Source organism: Macadamia integrifolia, chromosome 8, assembly GCF_013358625.1.
Source record: "Macadamia integrifolia cultivar HAES 741 chromosome 8, SCU_Mint_v3, whole genome shotgun sequence".
Taxonomy (NCBI): domain Eukaryota; kingdom Viridiplantae; phylum Streptophyta; class Magnoliopsida; order Proteales; family Proteaceae; genus Macadamia; species Macadamia integrifolia.
In genome coordinates this window covers 11,788,804-11,806,163 of record NC_056564.1, presented here as the reverse complement: position 1 = coordinate 11,806,163, position 17,360 = coordinate 11,788,804, and the positions used below count along the sequence as shown (strand labels likewise).

Sequence of the window (17,360 nt, the reverse complement as noted above, 5' to 3'; positions counted from 1 at the left end):
ACAAAAGCAGTATCAGGTGGAGTGAGCAAACAAAATAAACATAAAGAAAGAAAGGAGTAACTAACCAACTGATATAACCAGATTACATAGATGAGCAAATTGTATTACCAGCTGTCATTACTAGAGCATAGTAACAAGCAGGAAAGTTGAACTCCCAAATATGATCCCTCAATTTTAAACAAGCTACAAAAAGCTTTGCACAATAAATTTTCTGAACAGATCAAGTCAGAAAGATCTTACTTCGTAATTGTACCATCAACATCAGAGACAACTATACGAGTGTTCCATTTCCACAAATATATTCTAGCATCCACCTGTTCAATAAAACATTTCAGTTAAGCATAAATACAGAACACGGCATAGTAAATAAAAATGTAGCCAAAGATGTTACTACAAACAAAGCAATCAAATGGAAAGAACCTGCTGTCTCCCCATCATTGAAGTTGAAAATGTGAAGGCTATCATGTTCTGTCCTTCCTTCAGATTCAAGGATGCCAGCTGTTCAGATGTCGGAATGATTATTCTAACCTTCTTTTTAGTGACCTTGGTTTTGGGTGCACTTTTATCCTTGATAATATCACCAGTGCAATCTGAAGCATTAGAATATTTAGGGCCATCCAGAGCCATCTGTACAGAGTTCATGGTTCTTGATTTTCTGAACTGGAAAGGCCAGGGTCTCCAGCTTCCACCCGATCGAGCAACTTCTCTTTCTAGATCCCCTACAAGTGTTTACTCAACTAGGTCAATAGCTATCGTGCCTTTTGGCTAAAAGACCTGTTCACATGCAAATGCAGCCACATCCCATGCAAAGTAACAGCCACAAATTTTGAAAATAAGCCTATCATTCTTTATAAATGCAGAGCCCAGAAATGAACTTCTCCAGACAACTTTTTCAGCATTAAATATTTGGGAAGCAGCTTAATGCTTGCACAGAGATAGCATGGGATATAGAAAAATTCCCACAGTTCAACCACTAAATTTATCTAAATATAGAAAGTGTGGAAAAGGAAAAAAAGCTAAAGTTCTTTTACCAATTTTACTGCTGGTTGATGCATGTTCGAGTTCCTCAAAGGCCTGAGTATCCAATATTCTAGGATGTTTACGTACTAAGATATGTTCAGAGTCTGCATCTAGCTTTAAGGAGGATGAGACACCTTGACCAAGAAGCCCTAACCTCAAATTCCCAGAATTTGAATCTAGAGAATGGCTTAGAGTGTGATGAGCATCAGATTTTTCAAGACTATCAATGTGGGACCACAAAATGGGTAAAGATTCCAGCAAACGCAAATCTTTTTCCCTTGAAACCTTTTTAGGTTTTGGAATGCTAATTGCACTTGATCGAGTCCCTGATTCCTCAATCAGACCTTCAAAACTATTAGCAGGGTATTTGTCAGCAAACTTGCCTCGAGACAAAGTTGAATCATGATTTATATTGACTGTTTCATGCACATCTTCAATGCTATCCAACATAAGAGAATGATTTTCGATATTTATGGATTCCTGAGAATCTTTTTCCTTACATTGGACCCCGATTGGATCAAGACCATCAATTTCACTAAAAAGAAGATGATCTTCTTCCAAAATTTCTGGTGATGAAATGCTTTGCTTCACAGAGACAGAATCAAAAAGGGGTATTTGAGTATCACAAACAAAATCCAATGATGGACGGTGCACTTTCATCTTATCATCTAGACCAGTATTTTCCTTGCACTGAACTTGGCTGCTGACATCAGAAGAGGTGCACATGCTTTGTGACACTGCTTCTTCAACCAAATCAAGAATTTCAATGACACCATTCTCTTGATTAAGCGAAACTAGCACCTCTGATGGCCTTCCAAGAACCACCTCATTATTTTCAGATATACGATTACAAGAAAGATCTGTTATTTGGGATTCATTCTCAAAATCCCTTACTGATTTGGTCTCCAAATTATCATTCTGAGAAAGGCCCTCAGCTACAGTATCTTGGTGATTAACTTCGAACGTCTCAGTTTCAACAGAATTAGAAGTAGCCACATGCAAATTACGTGATACAAGGGACTCAGCAATTGAGTCATCTGAGGTTAACTCATTTTTATGAACAGTTTGAGTGTCAAGAAACTTGGAGGAATCTCCATCTCTTACAATTCCTGGATCAGTATTATTTTCTTCGATTGTGAGTAGCGGGGAATATGGATGTGGGATTACCTCAGGTATAAGATCAGTGGTCTGATATGGAACTTGAGAATGAGTCTCTACTTCCGTGCACCCACCATAACAAAATTCCAGTGTTTCAGTCGCTTGTTGAAATGAGCCATTTATCCCAACGGTCGAGACGTCTTCCATTTCACAGTATGTGTGGGAGCTAGAGTTTTCATTTCCATTTTCCTCCTCAAGAATACCAGTGCTTAAAATAGTAGATATTTCATCAGAAGACTGCTCTATACCAGTGTGTGTACTCTGCCATACTTCAACGTTGACCAAATCCAGATTAGTCTTGGAGATAGAACCTTCGGCCCTCTCAGAAACAGCATTGCACACGCTAAATTTGTTCATAGTTGTTGATACTTTCGTATCAAACATCTCTAATGTGGAAATCTCCATGCATTGTTCCTGGGTTGTCAGCAAAGATAGCTTCTTTGGATTAATCACATCATCAGGACTCTCTGTATTATTCAAAACAGACCCATAATTTTCGCAGAGACCAGTTTCTACATTCGCAGTAGGAAAATCAGAATTATTGCCAATGATATCACGAAGCAAATCCGTATCAGTCTCATCAACAGGCACAGAGAACTTAGAAGCATTGTCCACCCGAGTAACAAAAGTTGGAAGATTGGTAGACCATCTCAACTCCAAAAGGTCAGCTGCAATCTCTGCACGTTCCAGTGAAGGCGTCCGTTCGAAACCACCAATCCTCCCTTCGTTCCTACTACCATCTTCCTTCAGAGAATTCTGTCCGAAAACCATCCCCAAAATGCCAGACCGACGAGATCTCGTCTTTTGCAAAACCTTTGCCTTTCCTTTATCAGTTGGAGCAGTCGAGCTTGATTGATTAGCATCAAAACGGTCACTTTTAGACTTTTTAATCCTTCCACTCTGAGACTGCTCCTCCGTCTCATCACAGGAAGATGGAGGAGACAAAACAGAGTCCCCTTCTTCCCCATTCAACTCCTTGAGGAAGTAAGCTTCTCCTTTATGATTCAAGTACATACGAAACTGGGCTTCGACGCCATTGACAGTAATATTAACCTCCTGCTCCGTCTTCTTCAATACACCTTGGAACTTTCCAAATTTGACATACCATGGCGATGATTTGAAGCTTCCATCAGGTTGTTGGACAACAATTATATCTACAGCTCCTCCGAAAGGGTGAAAAGGGCCAGAAACCGTATAGACGCCGCGGCTGATGTAATTACTCAGCTTCTCCATCGCGTACATCTTCCCAATACTCGATTTTCTCAGCGACGCAGATCGAAAAAATTCAACATCTCTACCGTAACAGCTCAAGAAACTGGGAAGATCTTCAACTCGAAGGTCGAAACAATGAGACACAAATCAAATACCAACAACCAGTCCAAATTCATCTGTTCTTCGGCGCCAATAAATCCAAATTACAGAAAGGACGTCAAAATATCATCTCAAGAACCTGATTAAAATCTCTCCTTTGTTGTCTTCCCTATTAGAGACGCTAAAATCCGCCCGAACACTCAACCACCCAAGACGAAGAACAATCAATTAGAAAGCATATTCGCATAAATCTATTCAGTTTTGCTAAACGCTTGAACTGAAACCATGTCATTTTTTACAAGGAGAAATTTCAAAAAATGACGCTACTTTAAATTAAAGGTCCCTTTTGGTTGCATTCTTCGGGAATGTTTTCTGGTGTTTTTCTGTTCTGCAAGAACGGAAAAGGAACAAAAATGCCTTTGGTAATAAAAACACTCCGAGAGTTCTTCTATTATGCGGGATTACAAATAGAATAAAAATGCATTTGACACGTTCGGTTGTTATTTTTTCTCCTCTATTTTTGGTGTCTAGTTGTTATTTTTTTGGGTGATTTATATCAACCTCCCCAGTCGTTTGCTAAAATTACATAATCTACCCTTAAAAATCAAAAAATTACATTTAAACCCACAAAGTTTACACCGTTTGAAAAGTGTTAGTTTTTAAGATGTAGAGAGACATAATTACCCCTCCCCCCTCTTCTTCTTCTTCTTCTTCTTCTTCTTCTTCTTCTTCTTCTTCTTCTTCTTAAAAATTTTCAATTGATGTAAATCACCCAAAAATTTAACCTCAGTAATGTTCTTATTACAGGTAGATTCAGGAGTTCCAGTGACCAGAATTGTGTAATACCCAGTGATATGCTCAAATTAGTCGCCCAGTGAGACAAAGACACATGGCATCCAAGGTAGGGACACGTGGCGCCCAGCCAAAGGACGCCCAGTACCAGGACTCCGGAGATCAGAAGAAGGGGGAGACTTGAGTCCCCCTCAACCGAGAGAGGCACGCGAGGACTCTAACTACGTGAGGAGGAAGAGATACCCGAATAGGGAATATTCCCCACAAAGATAGGAGGATGTATCCCAGTAGGACTTGGAAGGAGGTAATCCTATAAGAAAGAACCCTAAAAAACTGAACGGGTAAGTAAAAAGAAAAACGTTCACACCATTACTCCTGTGAAAACACTGTTCTATGAGTCTCTAACTTAGGTGTCGGAGGACTAATCCCGGAGCCACCTCCGGGCCTCTGCCTTCTGTGTTTGTGCAGGATCAGTGCTCAGCCTCATACAGATTCTCGACAGTAACAGATTGGCGCCATCCGTGAGAACGATAGAGTAATGGTGGGGAAAACCTACGATCATAAGAAAACAAGGGTATCACCAAGCATAAATATGAACAAGGGAGAGCCTTCAGAATCTCTCCCCCCTCAGTGGAAATCTGTGAAGAATGAGGAAACAACAATCGGGAAGGTTCCGCGAGGGACCAATGCTCAGCCGGCATTCTGTGCATGGAGACAGTAATCCCCCACCTCCTCCTAGGGAGCAAAAATATGTGACTAAGGAGCAATTCGACGTCCTTCAGAAGAAGTACGACCGAATGGCTGAGACAATGAAGGAAGTCTCCAAGGTCATCAATCAAAAGACCATGGAGCCGCAAGAGGCTCCCATATCCAGCCAGAGAAAGCTCAAGACAGGGAGCAAAGTAGTTCGGGGTCGATGAGGTCTGGTCGAAATCCATAAAATCGCACTACCAGGGGAAACCACGCTGCCAGGGGAAACCCCGCACCCCAAGAAAGGGCACGACGTGCTACGAGGGTTGGGCATGAAAAACCACATCAAGGAGACGGTCAGAGACATGAAGACCTAGGGTTGAAGCAGATGATCCTTGACTTGAAGGACGAAATCCGAAAGGTAATAGAGAACTAGATAGGCACCCGTGAGCCGAACCTCACTAATGACACGGCTTTAGCTGATGAGGTCATGAGGGATCTGCTCCCGGTGGGGTTTCGCCTGCCCAAGTATGACATGGACAACAGGTCTGGAGACCCTATTGATCACCTTGAGGGCTTTCAAAGTTGTAATGCAATTCCACTGGGTTTCAAAAAATATCATGTCCGCGCCTTGCCTTTGACGTTCAGAGGAGCAATAAGGTTATGGTACAATCATTTGTCGACAAAATCAATTCACAGCTTCAGTGATCTAAGCTACTTCTTTATGAAGGGATTCTCCAATAGCCAACCCCTTCAAAAGATCACATTGAACCTGACCAACATCAAACAGTATGAAGGAGAGTCACTATAAAATTACATGAAGAGTTTCCAGCAGTAGAAGATCACAATCAGAGGTTTGGATCGAAGGAAGAGTTCACGGCCCTATTAGGAGGAGTCAAAGATAAAGAGCTAAAAAGGTCTTTGGCGAAGCATACACTGAGGAACCTAGCTAAGTTGAGGGTTCGGTGTGATAAGTACATTCACATGGAAGACACCCTCCAGGCTGACAAAGAAGCTGAAGGGAAGGCGAGGAGGAAAATGACCTCAAGAGGTGATGATAAGCCTTCCGAAGGCAAAAGACGAAACTCCGAATGTGATTGGGCACCCACTCTGTCGAAGAAGTTTGAAGGGTATGCACCCTAAACCGGAGACGGACGAACGTGCTAATGCAGATAAAAGACTCCCTAGATGCCAAAGCCATGAAGTGGCCAAGGAAGATGGGACAACATCCCAAGAGGCACAACATGGACAAATATTATCACTTCCACAAAGACCACAGCCACGACACCAAAGATTGTTAGCATCTGAAGGGAGAAATAGAAGGAATGAACCAAAAAGGATATCTAGGCTGATTTGTAGACCGCAAAAATGAAGATGTCCAAGATTGCAATGATCGTAGAGGCCACCGTGAAAGAAGGGGGCCAGCCCGCAGAGGCAATCAGGAATGGCAAAGAGACCAGACACCTGAGGAAGCTGACCATCGACCCCAAGACGATCATAAAAGCCCAACCAAGATTATAGCAACTATCAGTGGAGGCTTGATTGCTGGAGAAAGTTCCATCTCGGTCAGGAAAGTGAAGGCCTATGCGAGAAGCGTACATGTGGCCGAATGGTCAAACAAGAAGGCAAAGATAGGGACAGTTATCTCCTTCTCGAATCATGATCTGGAAGGGGTGCAAACACCACATGACAATGCCCTAGTAATCACCATGACCCTGGCCAATTGCAAAGTAAAAAGGATCTTGATGAATAACTGTAGCTCAGCTGATATCCTGTTCCTCGAAGCTTTCCAAAAGATGGGCCTAGACAGAGAAAAGTTAAAGAAGGTCAAACACCCGTTACAATGGTTCTCGGGTGCCCCGGTCAAAGTAGAGGGGTTGGTCGAGTTGTCAGTAACAGTTGGCACCGGAGACCGCCAAGTAACAGTCATGATCAACTTCCTGGTAGTGGACATCACTTCGACGTACAACGCTATACTATGAAGAGTTGGCTTAAATCTGCTAAAGGCTGTCATCTCCACACCACATCTCAAGATGAAGTTCCCAACCAAGAACGGGTTCAACGAATGTCGTGGTGATCAAGAAGCATCTTGGAAGTGCTATGCCACCACATTATAGGGAAAAGAAAAGGCAGGCGAGGTGCTCCGGATAGAAGATTTGCGCGATGACACCAATTATCAAAGGGGGAAATTGGCTGAGAAACTTATACAAGTTGACGTCGAAGAAGGGAATAACACTCGTCAATTCCAAGTTAGGGCCTTAATGCCAAGGCAACAACGAGAAAGCTCATATCATTCATCCAAAACAATTCTGACATCTTCGTCTGGTTAGCCTCGAACATGCCTGGAATAGCCTGAGAGATAGTAGAGCATCATCTGAGTGTCAACCCAACTAAGAAGCCGGTACATCAGAAGAAGAGGACCTTCGCCCCCGAGAGGCAGCAGAAGATAGATGAAGAGGTAGAGAAGTTACTAAAGGCCAAGTTCATCCACGAAATCCGATAACCTGAATGGATATCCAATGTGGTGATGGTCCCAAAAGCAAACGAAAAATGAAGGATATGCATCGACTTCACAGATTTAAACAAGGCATGCCCAAAGGACAGCTACCCCCTGCCTAAGATAGACCTGCTCATCAATGCCACTTTAGGACATGAGGCGTTGAGCTTCATAGATGCATACTCAGGGCACAATCAGATCAAGATGTGTGAAGTCGATGTCCCGAAGACATCCTTTTTAACCAAAGGGGGGTTGTATTGTTATAAAGTGATGCCCTTTGGGCTAAAAAATGCAGGGGCCACTTACCAAAGGCTAGTGAACAAGATCTTCAAGGGAATGATTGACAAAACCATGGAGGTGTACGTGGATGACATGCTTGTGAAATTCCTAAAGGCGAAACACCATATCCAAGACTTAGAGAAGGCATTCCAAGTACTGAGGCAATACGGTATGAAGCTGAACCCAACGAAGTACACATTTGGAGTAGCATCGGGAAAGTTCTTTGGCTTCATTATCTCGGAAAGGGGGATCGAAGCCAACCCGATGAAAATACAAGCCATCTGAGATATAAAATCCCCACAGAATGTGAAGCAAGTCCAAGAACTGACAGGCAGAGTCACCACCCTGGGACGGTTCATGTCTCGGTCAGCTGACAAGTGCCTTCCATTCTTTAGAATGATCCAAAAAGTTTAAGTGGATGGAGGAATGCAAGAAGCCCTTCATGCAGCTAAAGGGTACTTAGCGATGCCCCCACTACTGACGAAGCCAAACACTAGGGATACCTTGCAGTTATACCTAGCTATATCAGCAGTGGCGGTAAGTGCGGTATCGATAAAGGAAGAAGGAAGACAACAACGGCCAATATACTATGTTAGTCGAACCTTGTTGGATGTAGAAACAAGATACAGAAAGATGGAGAAGGTGGCATACGCCCTCGTGATAGTGGCAAGAAAGCTAAGGCCTTATTTTCAATCATACACGATATATGTACTCACGGACCAACCGCTGGAGAAGATATTGCAGAAGTCAGATATGTCCGACCGATTGGTAAACTGGGCTATAAAGTTGGGAGAATTCGACATCCAATACAAACCAAGGACCGCGATAAAAGCACAAGACCTAGAGGACTTTATAGTCGAGACAATAATCCCAGATGAACCCCAGGAACTTGTCGAGGCACGAGCGGTGAAGGCTTGGACATTGTATGTGGATGGTGCATCCAACAGAACAGGAAGCAGCGTGGAGATCACACTAATCAGTTCCGAAGGATTCAAAATCAAATATGCCCTGCAGTTCGACTTCAATGCCTCCAATAATAAAGCTAAATACGAAGCACTGATAGTTGAAATTAATCTAACACAGGCTTTAATGATACAAGAGTTGGTGGTGCACAATGACTCGCAGCTTGTGGCGCGACAAGTGAATGGGGACTATGAAGCAAAGGAATAAAGGATGGTTGAATACCTGAAGACAGCGTGAGAGAAAGTGGTAGCCTTCAAGGAATTAGAGGTAAAGCAGGTACCGTGGGTAGAGAATGCCAGCACAGACACATTGTCGTAATTGGCCACCTCAAACTTCATTGACCTAGGACGTTCGGTATATTTTGAGGTATTACCCCAACCGAGTATCAAAAGTACCCAAGAGGTGTTGCCCATTAACGAGAATGGCCCAAGCTGGATCGATCCCATAAAAAGTATCTGAAGGAAGGAGTGCTCCCAGAGGATAGGGATGAGGCAAGGAAGGTATGTATGAGGTCAGCATGATACCTATTGAAGGACGAAATGCTCTACAAGATAGGGTTCACCACACTACCTTAAGTGCATGGATCCCATCGATGTCGAATATGCCCTCCGAGAGGTGCACGAAGGGATATGTAGCTAACATTTAGGAGCCCAAGCTTATTTTGGCTGACCATGAGAAAAGATGCTAAAGAATTTGTCAGGAAATGCGTGAAGTGAAAAATATTAGCCCCCATCCCTCGACAGCATGCCACTGAGCTTTCCTCCTTGTCGAGCCCCGTACCGTTCGCTATGTGGGGAATGGACATCTTGGGGTTGTTCCCCCTAGCTACGAGGTAAAGAAAGTTAGTTGTGGTGACAATAGACTACTTCACAAAATGGGCAAAAGCTGAGGCATTGGCCATCACAACGAAGAAGAATGTGAGGGATTTCTTCGAGAGGGCGGTGGTTATCAATTCAAAATCCCCCAAGTGATAGTAACTGACAATGGAACTCAATTTGTAAACCCAACTTTTGGTTCATTATGTACGGCCCTCGGCATTGAGCACAGGAAGACATCCGTTGGTTATCCATCGACCAACGGATTAACAAAGGTAACCAATCACACCTTGCTCCAAGGAATAAAGAAGAGACTGGATAGTGCCAAGGGGCTATGCAAAAAGAATTACACAGCATTCTTTGGGCCTAACGAACAACTGAACTGTCGGCCATCAGAGAAACACCCTTCAATTTAACTTACGACACCAAAGTTGTACTTCCAGTTGAGATAGGAGCCATGACCCATCGAGTTCAGTACTACAATGAAGGAAAACATAGTGAAGGGCTTCGAGCTAATCTGGACCTCCTAGATGAAGTTCAAGAAGACTCACAAGAAAGAATGTAGCCTACTAGTAGAAAGTTGCAAGACATTACAATTCTAAAATTCGAAGGAACGAGTTCATATTGGGAGACCTCGTCCTAAGAAAGGCAGAGGTATCGGACCCAAAGCACCAAGGAAAGTTAGCCCCAAATTGGGAAGGGTCTTATAGAGTCACCAGGGTAATACGATCAGGCTCCTATTACCTGGAGACTACTGAGAAGAAAGGGTACCCCGATTATGGAACTCGAAGAACTTAAGGAAATTCTATCAGTAGTAATAACGTGCCTAGTAGTAGTCGCGTGCACATCTACTTAGTCATTTTTTGAATTCTTCATATTTGTTGCTTCTTAAGCACTTTCAATTTGTAGTTTTCCATAACAAGCTTTTCGAAGGATTTTCATTACAAAATATATAATCTGGTTTACGGCAATTGTTTCCAGATAATGGCTTTGAAACTAACATCCCTCGGTTGGGTGCTTAGGCCAAAGCCGAGCTGACCTGACCAAAGGGATATCCCTTGGTTGGGAGCTCAAGCCAAAGCCGAGCTGACCTGACCGAAGGGACACCCCTTGGTTGGTAGCTCAGGCTAAGGCCAAGCTGACTTGACCAAAGGGACCTCCCTCAGTTGGGAGCTCAGGCCAAGGCCGGGCTGACTAACCTAAGGGACCTCCCTTAGTTGGGGGCTCGGGCCAAGGCCAAGCGGGCCCAATCGAAGGACCACTCCAATTCATAAGAAGAGGGCCGACAACAGCGCCCCTCATCCTTCGGTCATAAGGAAGCCCCTGCGGTTGGTGTTGAAGGGAAACACCACTTAAGAGATGTACTTGCATAGGAGTTGCGGCCTTTATGCTCCCAACATCAGACCAATAACACCAGGATCGATCCTTATAATTAAGGTTGGCTGTAACACACTACGCTTGGACAAAATCACTTGCATAAGAGCTTTGACCTTCACACCCCTACCTGTGGGCCAAAGACCTTTGACAATCCTTCGAGTTCGAAACTAATCGTTGGGATTGCATAGGAAAAAGCGAGAATACAAGGGAATTTGAAGGAAGAAAGAAGGTGTTTGATTCATCAAAGAGGCCCAAAGGCTAGAATTACATAAAGAGGCCTGAAGGTCAAAGTTGCCAAAAAAAAAAGAGAAAAAAATATATACATAAAAGACCCGAAGGCCAAAAAGTGATAAAAAAGAACAAGGCAGACCGGGGACATCTCGGTCTGAACTGTCACTACCATGAGTAAGAGGAACTTCGTGGGGCCTTTGAACCTCCTCCTCATCACCACTATCCTCGAGCTCGATCACCTGAGTGGCCACAGGGGCAGGGGTCGAGGCTGCTCCACCTTCCTCCTTAAAAATCAGGCTACTATCCTCAAAGGATACCTCAGGGTAATGCTCGAGAACCTAGTCTCGGACCTTAGTCGAGCCCATGGTGTATCCTGGAGTAGCAGCCTACTTAACCTCTTCATAGATGTCCTTGAAGGCCTTATACATTTCGAACCCTTGGGCTTCGACTGCTTCAAGCCTCATAAACATTTGGGCCCTTAGCTCTGATAGCTCCCGATCGTGCTCTTGACGAACCCGAAGGAGCCCAGTCTCCAGATGCTCCACCTTCTCAAGTAAAACAGAGCGATCATTCTCTAGGCTCACCTTTTCTAGCTCGGATCTCTCCAAGTCCCTAACCATGGCCTCAATTCGAATGATGAGCTAAGCAAGTTGGTTCTGGGCCTGAAGATAAGCATAAGTTACAGAAATGAAATACGTCAATCAAGAAAGAAATCTGAAGGCCGAAGGCCGAAGGAATCTTACTCATGCGATATAAAAGTAGGCGTTAGTCACCATGGCCGAGGTCCCCTGCCTCTGGGCATTGGAAACATCTCTTGGGAGTTTCACCTTCAGCACCAGCTCCCGAGCCACTCTTCTAACAGTGAAAGAGTCATCCTCCTTCACAGACTAGTTGGGGAAGAAGCCACGCTTGGACCTGCCTCGGTTCAGAGCCAAGCTCTGGAAATGAATATTGGATGGAGGCTCAAGCGGGGTAGAGGCACCACGGTCCTATGAGTCCAAGGCCTGAATGACCACCTCGGTGGGATCGTGCATGACACCCCTCTTCGTTTTAGAAGGAGGCTCGATCGGCTCAGAAGCTGAAACGTTCCTCTTCTCCTTTTGCTTTGTTTCTACCTCTGCTGCTCCTCCCTCGCTTGGGCCTCCTTCACCTGGTTCTACCTTTCGGATATGGCTACCTTAACATCCACCCTAGAGGGTTGTACTGCATGGGAGAAGATGAAATTTAGCACAAGGAAGGAGCAGACGAGACAAGAATGAAATCAGGTGAAACAATACGGCATCCGATTGAAGACTATCAGACTCGATGAGTGGACTTCGAGGCTTGCATTTGGCCAATGCCAGTGACTTTGCATCCACCCCGAAGAGGACTAGCATGGAGTTCACATCCTTCAAGTCATGGACGTCCTAGACGTTGTTGATGGGAAAACCCTCGGGCGATCTCACAAAGAAGAACTTATGCTTCCAGCCGTGGATCGATGTAGGATACCCATTCAGCAACCTAATGTCCTTCTGAGGGCTGAAGTAATACTAGCCCAAGTCCCCTTTATTGGCACCGAGGGACAGACAATTAAAAAAGAAAGGGAGGGAGATAGGCCTTTGAATCCGAGAGAAGTATATTATAAAGCTAAGGATCTGCCGCCACCCATTCGGAGTCAACTAAGCCGGGCATATGCCATAGTGCTGAAACACTTAGCCGAAGAAAGGGTGAAGAGGAAGCCGAAGTCCTGTTTTGAAGGCATCTTGGTAGAAGCAGAGTTCACCAGGGTTCCTATAACTGGCCTTGTCAGTGGGCCTCGGAAGCTGAAGCATGAACTCAACCGAGATGCTATAAGAGACCCTAAGCTCATCGAGCTCGACCTCGGATATAGTAGATACTATGTCCCTAGCCTCTACGGGAAGATACTCATTCGTCGAGGCTCGGGATTCAAGAACCCCTTCCTTACCATCCTCAATGCTCGGACCAGCTACGGATCCGCAGGGTGTTGCAGTAGAGGAAGAGACACAGGACGAATGGGACTCAGAGGACGAACCTGAGGACATACCTCAGACACGTCTGGGGCTACGATTCCTAGGATTAGAGACGGTCCCCTAGGAGTACGAGGGCCTACTACCGAAGGAGCTTGACATGGAACTTACTGATGATGATGGACGAGGAAACTGAAGACGAAGGAGAGAGTATGAGACTGAAGGATGATGGCTCTGGTAGAGAGAATGCCTAAAATGAGGAGAATATCGCTTTATATAGGCAAGGAAACAACAATCCGACTGCTCAAGGCCATTAATGACCAAGACACATCATCAATGGGGATTCCTGAGGCACTCCCAAGTAAAACACACGAGTGACGCACCGCTCGAGCCAGAGACACGAGCGATGCACTACTGAAGTCAAACGCACGAGAGAGGAACCAAACCTCGTTCATCCTTCGGTTGGGGGCTCAGGCCAAGGCCGAGCAGACCTGACCCGAAGGTCTCTACCTCTATTGGGGGCTCAGGCCAAGGCTGAGCAGACCTGATCGAAGGTATCTACCTCAGTTGGGGGCTCCGTACAAGGCCGAGCTGACTTGACCAAAGGTCTCTACCTCGGTTTGGGGTTCAAGCCAAGGTCAAGCAGACCTAACTGAAGGTCTCTACCTCAGTTGGGTTCTTAGGCTAAGGCTGAGCAGACCTGACCAAAGGTCTCTACCTCAGTCGTAGGCCAAGGCCGAGCAGATCTGATCGAAGGTCTCTACCTCAGTTGGGGGCTTAGCCCATAGTCGAGCAGACCTGACCGAAGCACATACGTCCCTTAGAGCAACATAACTAATATCTCTAACATATACATGGTTCTTTGAAATAACTAAAATTCTTTTAGAGAACCAAATTAATCAAGTTAATAGTCCTAAGGACACTTAAGTTGTGGATCCTTATATAAATTTATGGTTATAGACACACATGGAGTGATACTAACTTTCAATTCATCTTCTATTTAGCACCCAACGGTACATTAGATTTTTTCAGGTCTTGCAATGGGTAATGTTCCCGACTAATGAGAGCTTTCATAGTATGTCCCATCCCACCACTCCTCACTAAGCAAAGACAGTTTCAGCCGCATCAGGGGATCAAGATGTGGATCATTATGTAAAATATATGGTCATAGACACACATATATAGAGTGATTCTATATTCCAATAGATGTTCAATTTAGCACCCATTTTTCATAGAAAAAAAAGGAAAAAATCACAAGAATTCATATTTAACCAATTTCTATTCTTTTCATCTTCCCTTAAATTCCACCCTCTTACTTCAAACCTAAAGATGGGAAAAGATTACTTACTGTTTTGGTCCTTTTCTTTCCCCTATTTTCTTGTTCTTTTGTTTCATGTCCTTACATCTTTCTATTGTATTCACATTCTTTCCCAGTAAGCTTCAAATCCTCCACAACGGACTCTTAAAGGAAACTTGCTTCCTTCTCATCGCCTGCTTGGTTGGACAAGGTGGAAACTTGTTGTTATCGAGAATCTGTGGAAGGTTGAGCGTCGATCCTACACAAGCACAAAAGGCAAAGACCCAGAGGTGGCTCTGGGATTAGTCCTCCGACGCCCAAGTTAGTCAACTTACATGATTCTCTCTTATGGCTTTCTTCTTATAGGATTATCCCCTATAGAGTCCTACTAGGATACATACTTCCTCCTCTGAAGGGAATGAGATGGTTTGTTGGAGGACTCCTCCTTGCACATTTCACGTTTCCTCAGGGAATATTTCCTTAGGTGAATGGTATTATGACTTTATTGCTGTAAAGAAGTTTGGGTTTCTCCACCACTTGACTATCTGAAGCTGTGGTATAGATACTTGATGAGATGCCACATGTCCATGTCTGATTGGGTGGTTTAGTTTGTGCATATTAGAAGCCCCCTTACTTCCTTTGAAGGGCCTTTAGGGGAAGTAACACTTCTCTCTCTTTTTTCTTTTAACCCTGCGGTCCTTTCTGTTCGGCTTCGGCCTTCAAGCTAACCGAGGGAGGACCCTTCAGTCAGGTCTGCTCAGCCTTGGCCTAAGCTCCCAACCAAGGGAGGACCCTTCAGTCAGGTCAGCTCGGCTTTGGTCTGAGCATCCAACCGAGGGAGGACCTTTAGGTCAGCTCTGCTTTTCCTTGGCCTGAGCCCCCAACCGAGGGAGGACCCTCGGTTAGGTCTGCTCAGCTTTAGCCTATGCTCCCAACCAAGGGAGGACCCATCGATCAGGTTAGCTCGGCCTTGGCATGAGCAGACCTAACCGAGGGAGGTCCAACTGAGGAAGGACCCTTCGATCAAGTCTGTCAACCTTAGCCTATGCTCCCAATTGAGGGTGGACCCTTCGATCAGGTCCTCTCAGCCTTGGCCTGAGCTCCCAATCGAGGGAGGACCGTTCGGTTAGGTCTGCTTGGCCTTGACCTGAGCCTCCAATTGAGGGAGAACTCTTTAGTCAGGCCTACTTAGCCTTGGCCTGAGCTCCCAACCGAGGGAGGACCTTTCTATCAGGTCTGCTCGGCCTTGGCTTGAGCCCCTAACCAAGGAGGACACCCTTCGATCAGATTTTCTCGGCCTTGGCCTGAGCCCCCAACCAAGGGAGGTACCTCGGTTGGCTGGTTGCCCGTGTGTTAGACCCGTGCGAGCCTCAGGAATCACCTATGATGACATGGCATGGTCATTAATGCTCAAGTAGTCAAACCGTCTTTATTCACTTTATAAGGGTTGGCCTTCATTTGTAAACCACTTCTTTTTTCCCTTCGTAGAGCTCACCTTCGGTCATTCGGTCTTCCTTTCCTATCGTTCCTTGGTTTCATCGGTGTTTGAATAGTAAGTGTTCGATGTCTAGTTATTTCGATAGCAGTCCTTCGTCCTCAGAGAGGATGGTGTCAAACTGAAGGGATCATGTTTTCGGGGGCATCCGAGGAATGTCTTTGGACTAGTCCCTAGATTCCCCTTCTTCCCATGATTCGTCGTCCATTACCACAACTCGGGAGTCTGAGGGTGGCTCCAATGGTGAAGACTTCAAGGAAAGGCTAACCAATAATGCCTTAGAGGTGGATGCCAGGAAGATTGTATCCACCATGGATGAGTCTAAACTCAGGGAGTTAAAGGCTTCCTGTAGTATTTTGGATGTGTTTGTGCTTTGAACCCGAAGCCCACAGATAGGGCTAGTTATAGGAACCCCAGGGATTTGTGCTTGTTTAAGGAGGCTTTCAAAGTCGGCCTTCGGGTCCCCTTTCACCCTTTCTTCATCCAAGCGTTTTAGCACTACATTTCCATGAGTCAAAGGTCCTAAAAGAGAAGAGTCAGCAGAAGAAGAATCAAAAGAGTAGACATCCACTATCCCTCCTTCATCATCAACGGAAGAATCCACCGTACCATGTTACCAACCTTCACCACACCATCAAGGAGAAGAGTTTCTTCATCTTATCACCCCCAAGCTTCATATCCTACCTCTCACATCACATCACCTTCATACCATCCTGCTTCGTATCCCTTATCACCTTTATATCAGACCCATTCCCAAGGATCGGTGGATAATCCAAAGGAAGGATGGATTGGCGGGTACAGTTGGAAAGACATGCTTGCACTACCGGATTCTCCAAAGATAACCTCGTCAATGGGTTCAGTAAATGTCTTAGGAGAAAATCAAGGTAATGATCCTACTTCTATGATTAAGCCCATCGTACCTCAGGAGGACAATTCGAAGACAATTGAAGAAGTCACAAGTGACCTCCTCATAGCAGTAATGGCATTGGCAATAAGGGAACAAATCAAAGAGCACACCTCCCTAATCCACATTGGGAGTGATACGAAAGATGATGAGTCTGGCCTAATCCATCTTCGAGTCGATGAGGTTAAGTCTGGCCCTATCGAAATCTTCCAGTCCATATGCTCTGAATACTACGAGCATTTGGATATAGGAGAATTTGATGGTCAAGAGGAATCTGATGAAGAACTAAGTGAGGGAGAAATCAGTAAAGAAGAGGATGACGACAACGACAAGGAGGACGAGAGTGAAGATGAGAATGATGGAGATGACTCTGAGTCTCAAGGTGATGATAAGTACCCGGATTGGGATGACTACCAGGGGCCTTGGGACAATAATAAAGATGATGAATCAGGGTACTATTCACCCAAGGATCCAGAAGGATATTCGGTGTATGCAATCGGAGAGGATGACCTGATGGTTGATCCCACAGATGCTATTCAGCTGGCACTCACAATTCATATGGAA

At 44.9% G+C, this 17,360-nt stretch overlaps 1 protein-coding gene across 9 annotated transcripts in view; it reads right to left on the bottom strand.

Annotated features, from left to right (window-relative positions):
- The window catches only part of LOC122086152 (phosphatidate phosphatase PAH1-like), a 43,362-nt gene extending 39,571 nt beyond the window's left edge, over window positions 1-3,791 (bottom strand). For 7 of the 9 annotated variants that reach the window (XM_042654874.1, XM_042654873.1, XM_042654869.1 and 4 more), the window contains exons 1-3: window positions 1,032-3,791; window positions 421-719; window positions 241-314 (exon numbers count right to left, since the gene is read on the bottom strand). In XM_042654874.1, the coding sequence (XP_042510808.1) occupies window positions 241-314; window positions 421-719; window positions 1,032-3,420 (2,762 nt within the window). In that variant the 5' untranslated portion in view covers window positions 3,421-3,791. The remainder of the gene's footprint in view (window positions 1-240; window positions 315-420; window positions 720-1,031) is intronic. The other 2 variants (XM_042654868.1, XM_042654867.1) reach the window with 1 other exon arrangement.
- Between the last annotated feature and the right edge of the window lie 13,569 nt (window positions 3,792-17,360).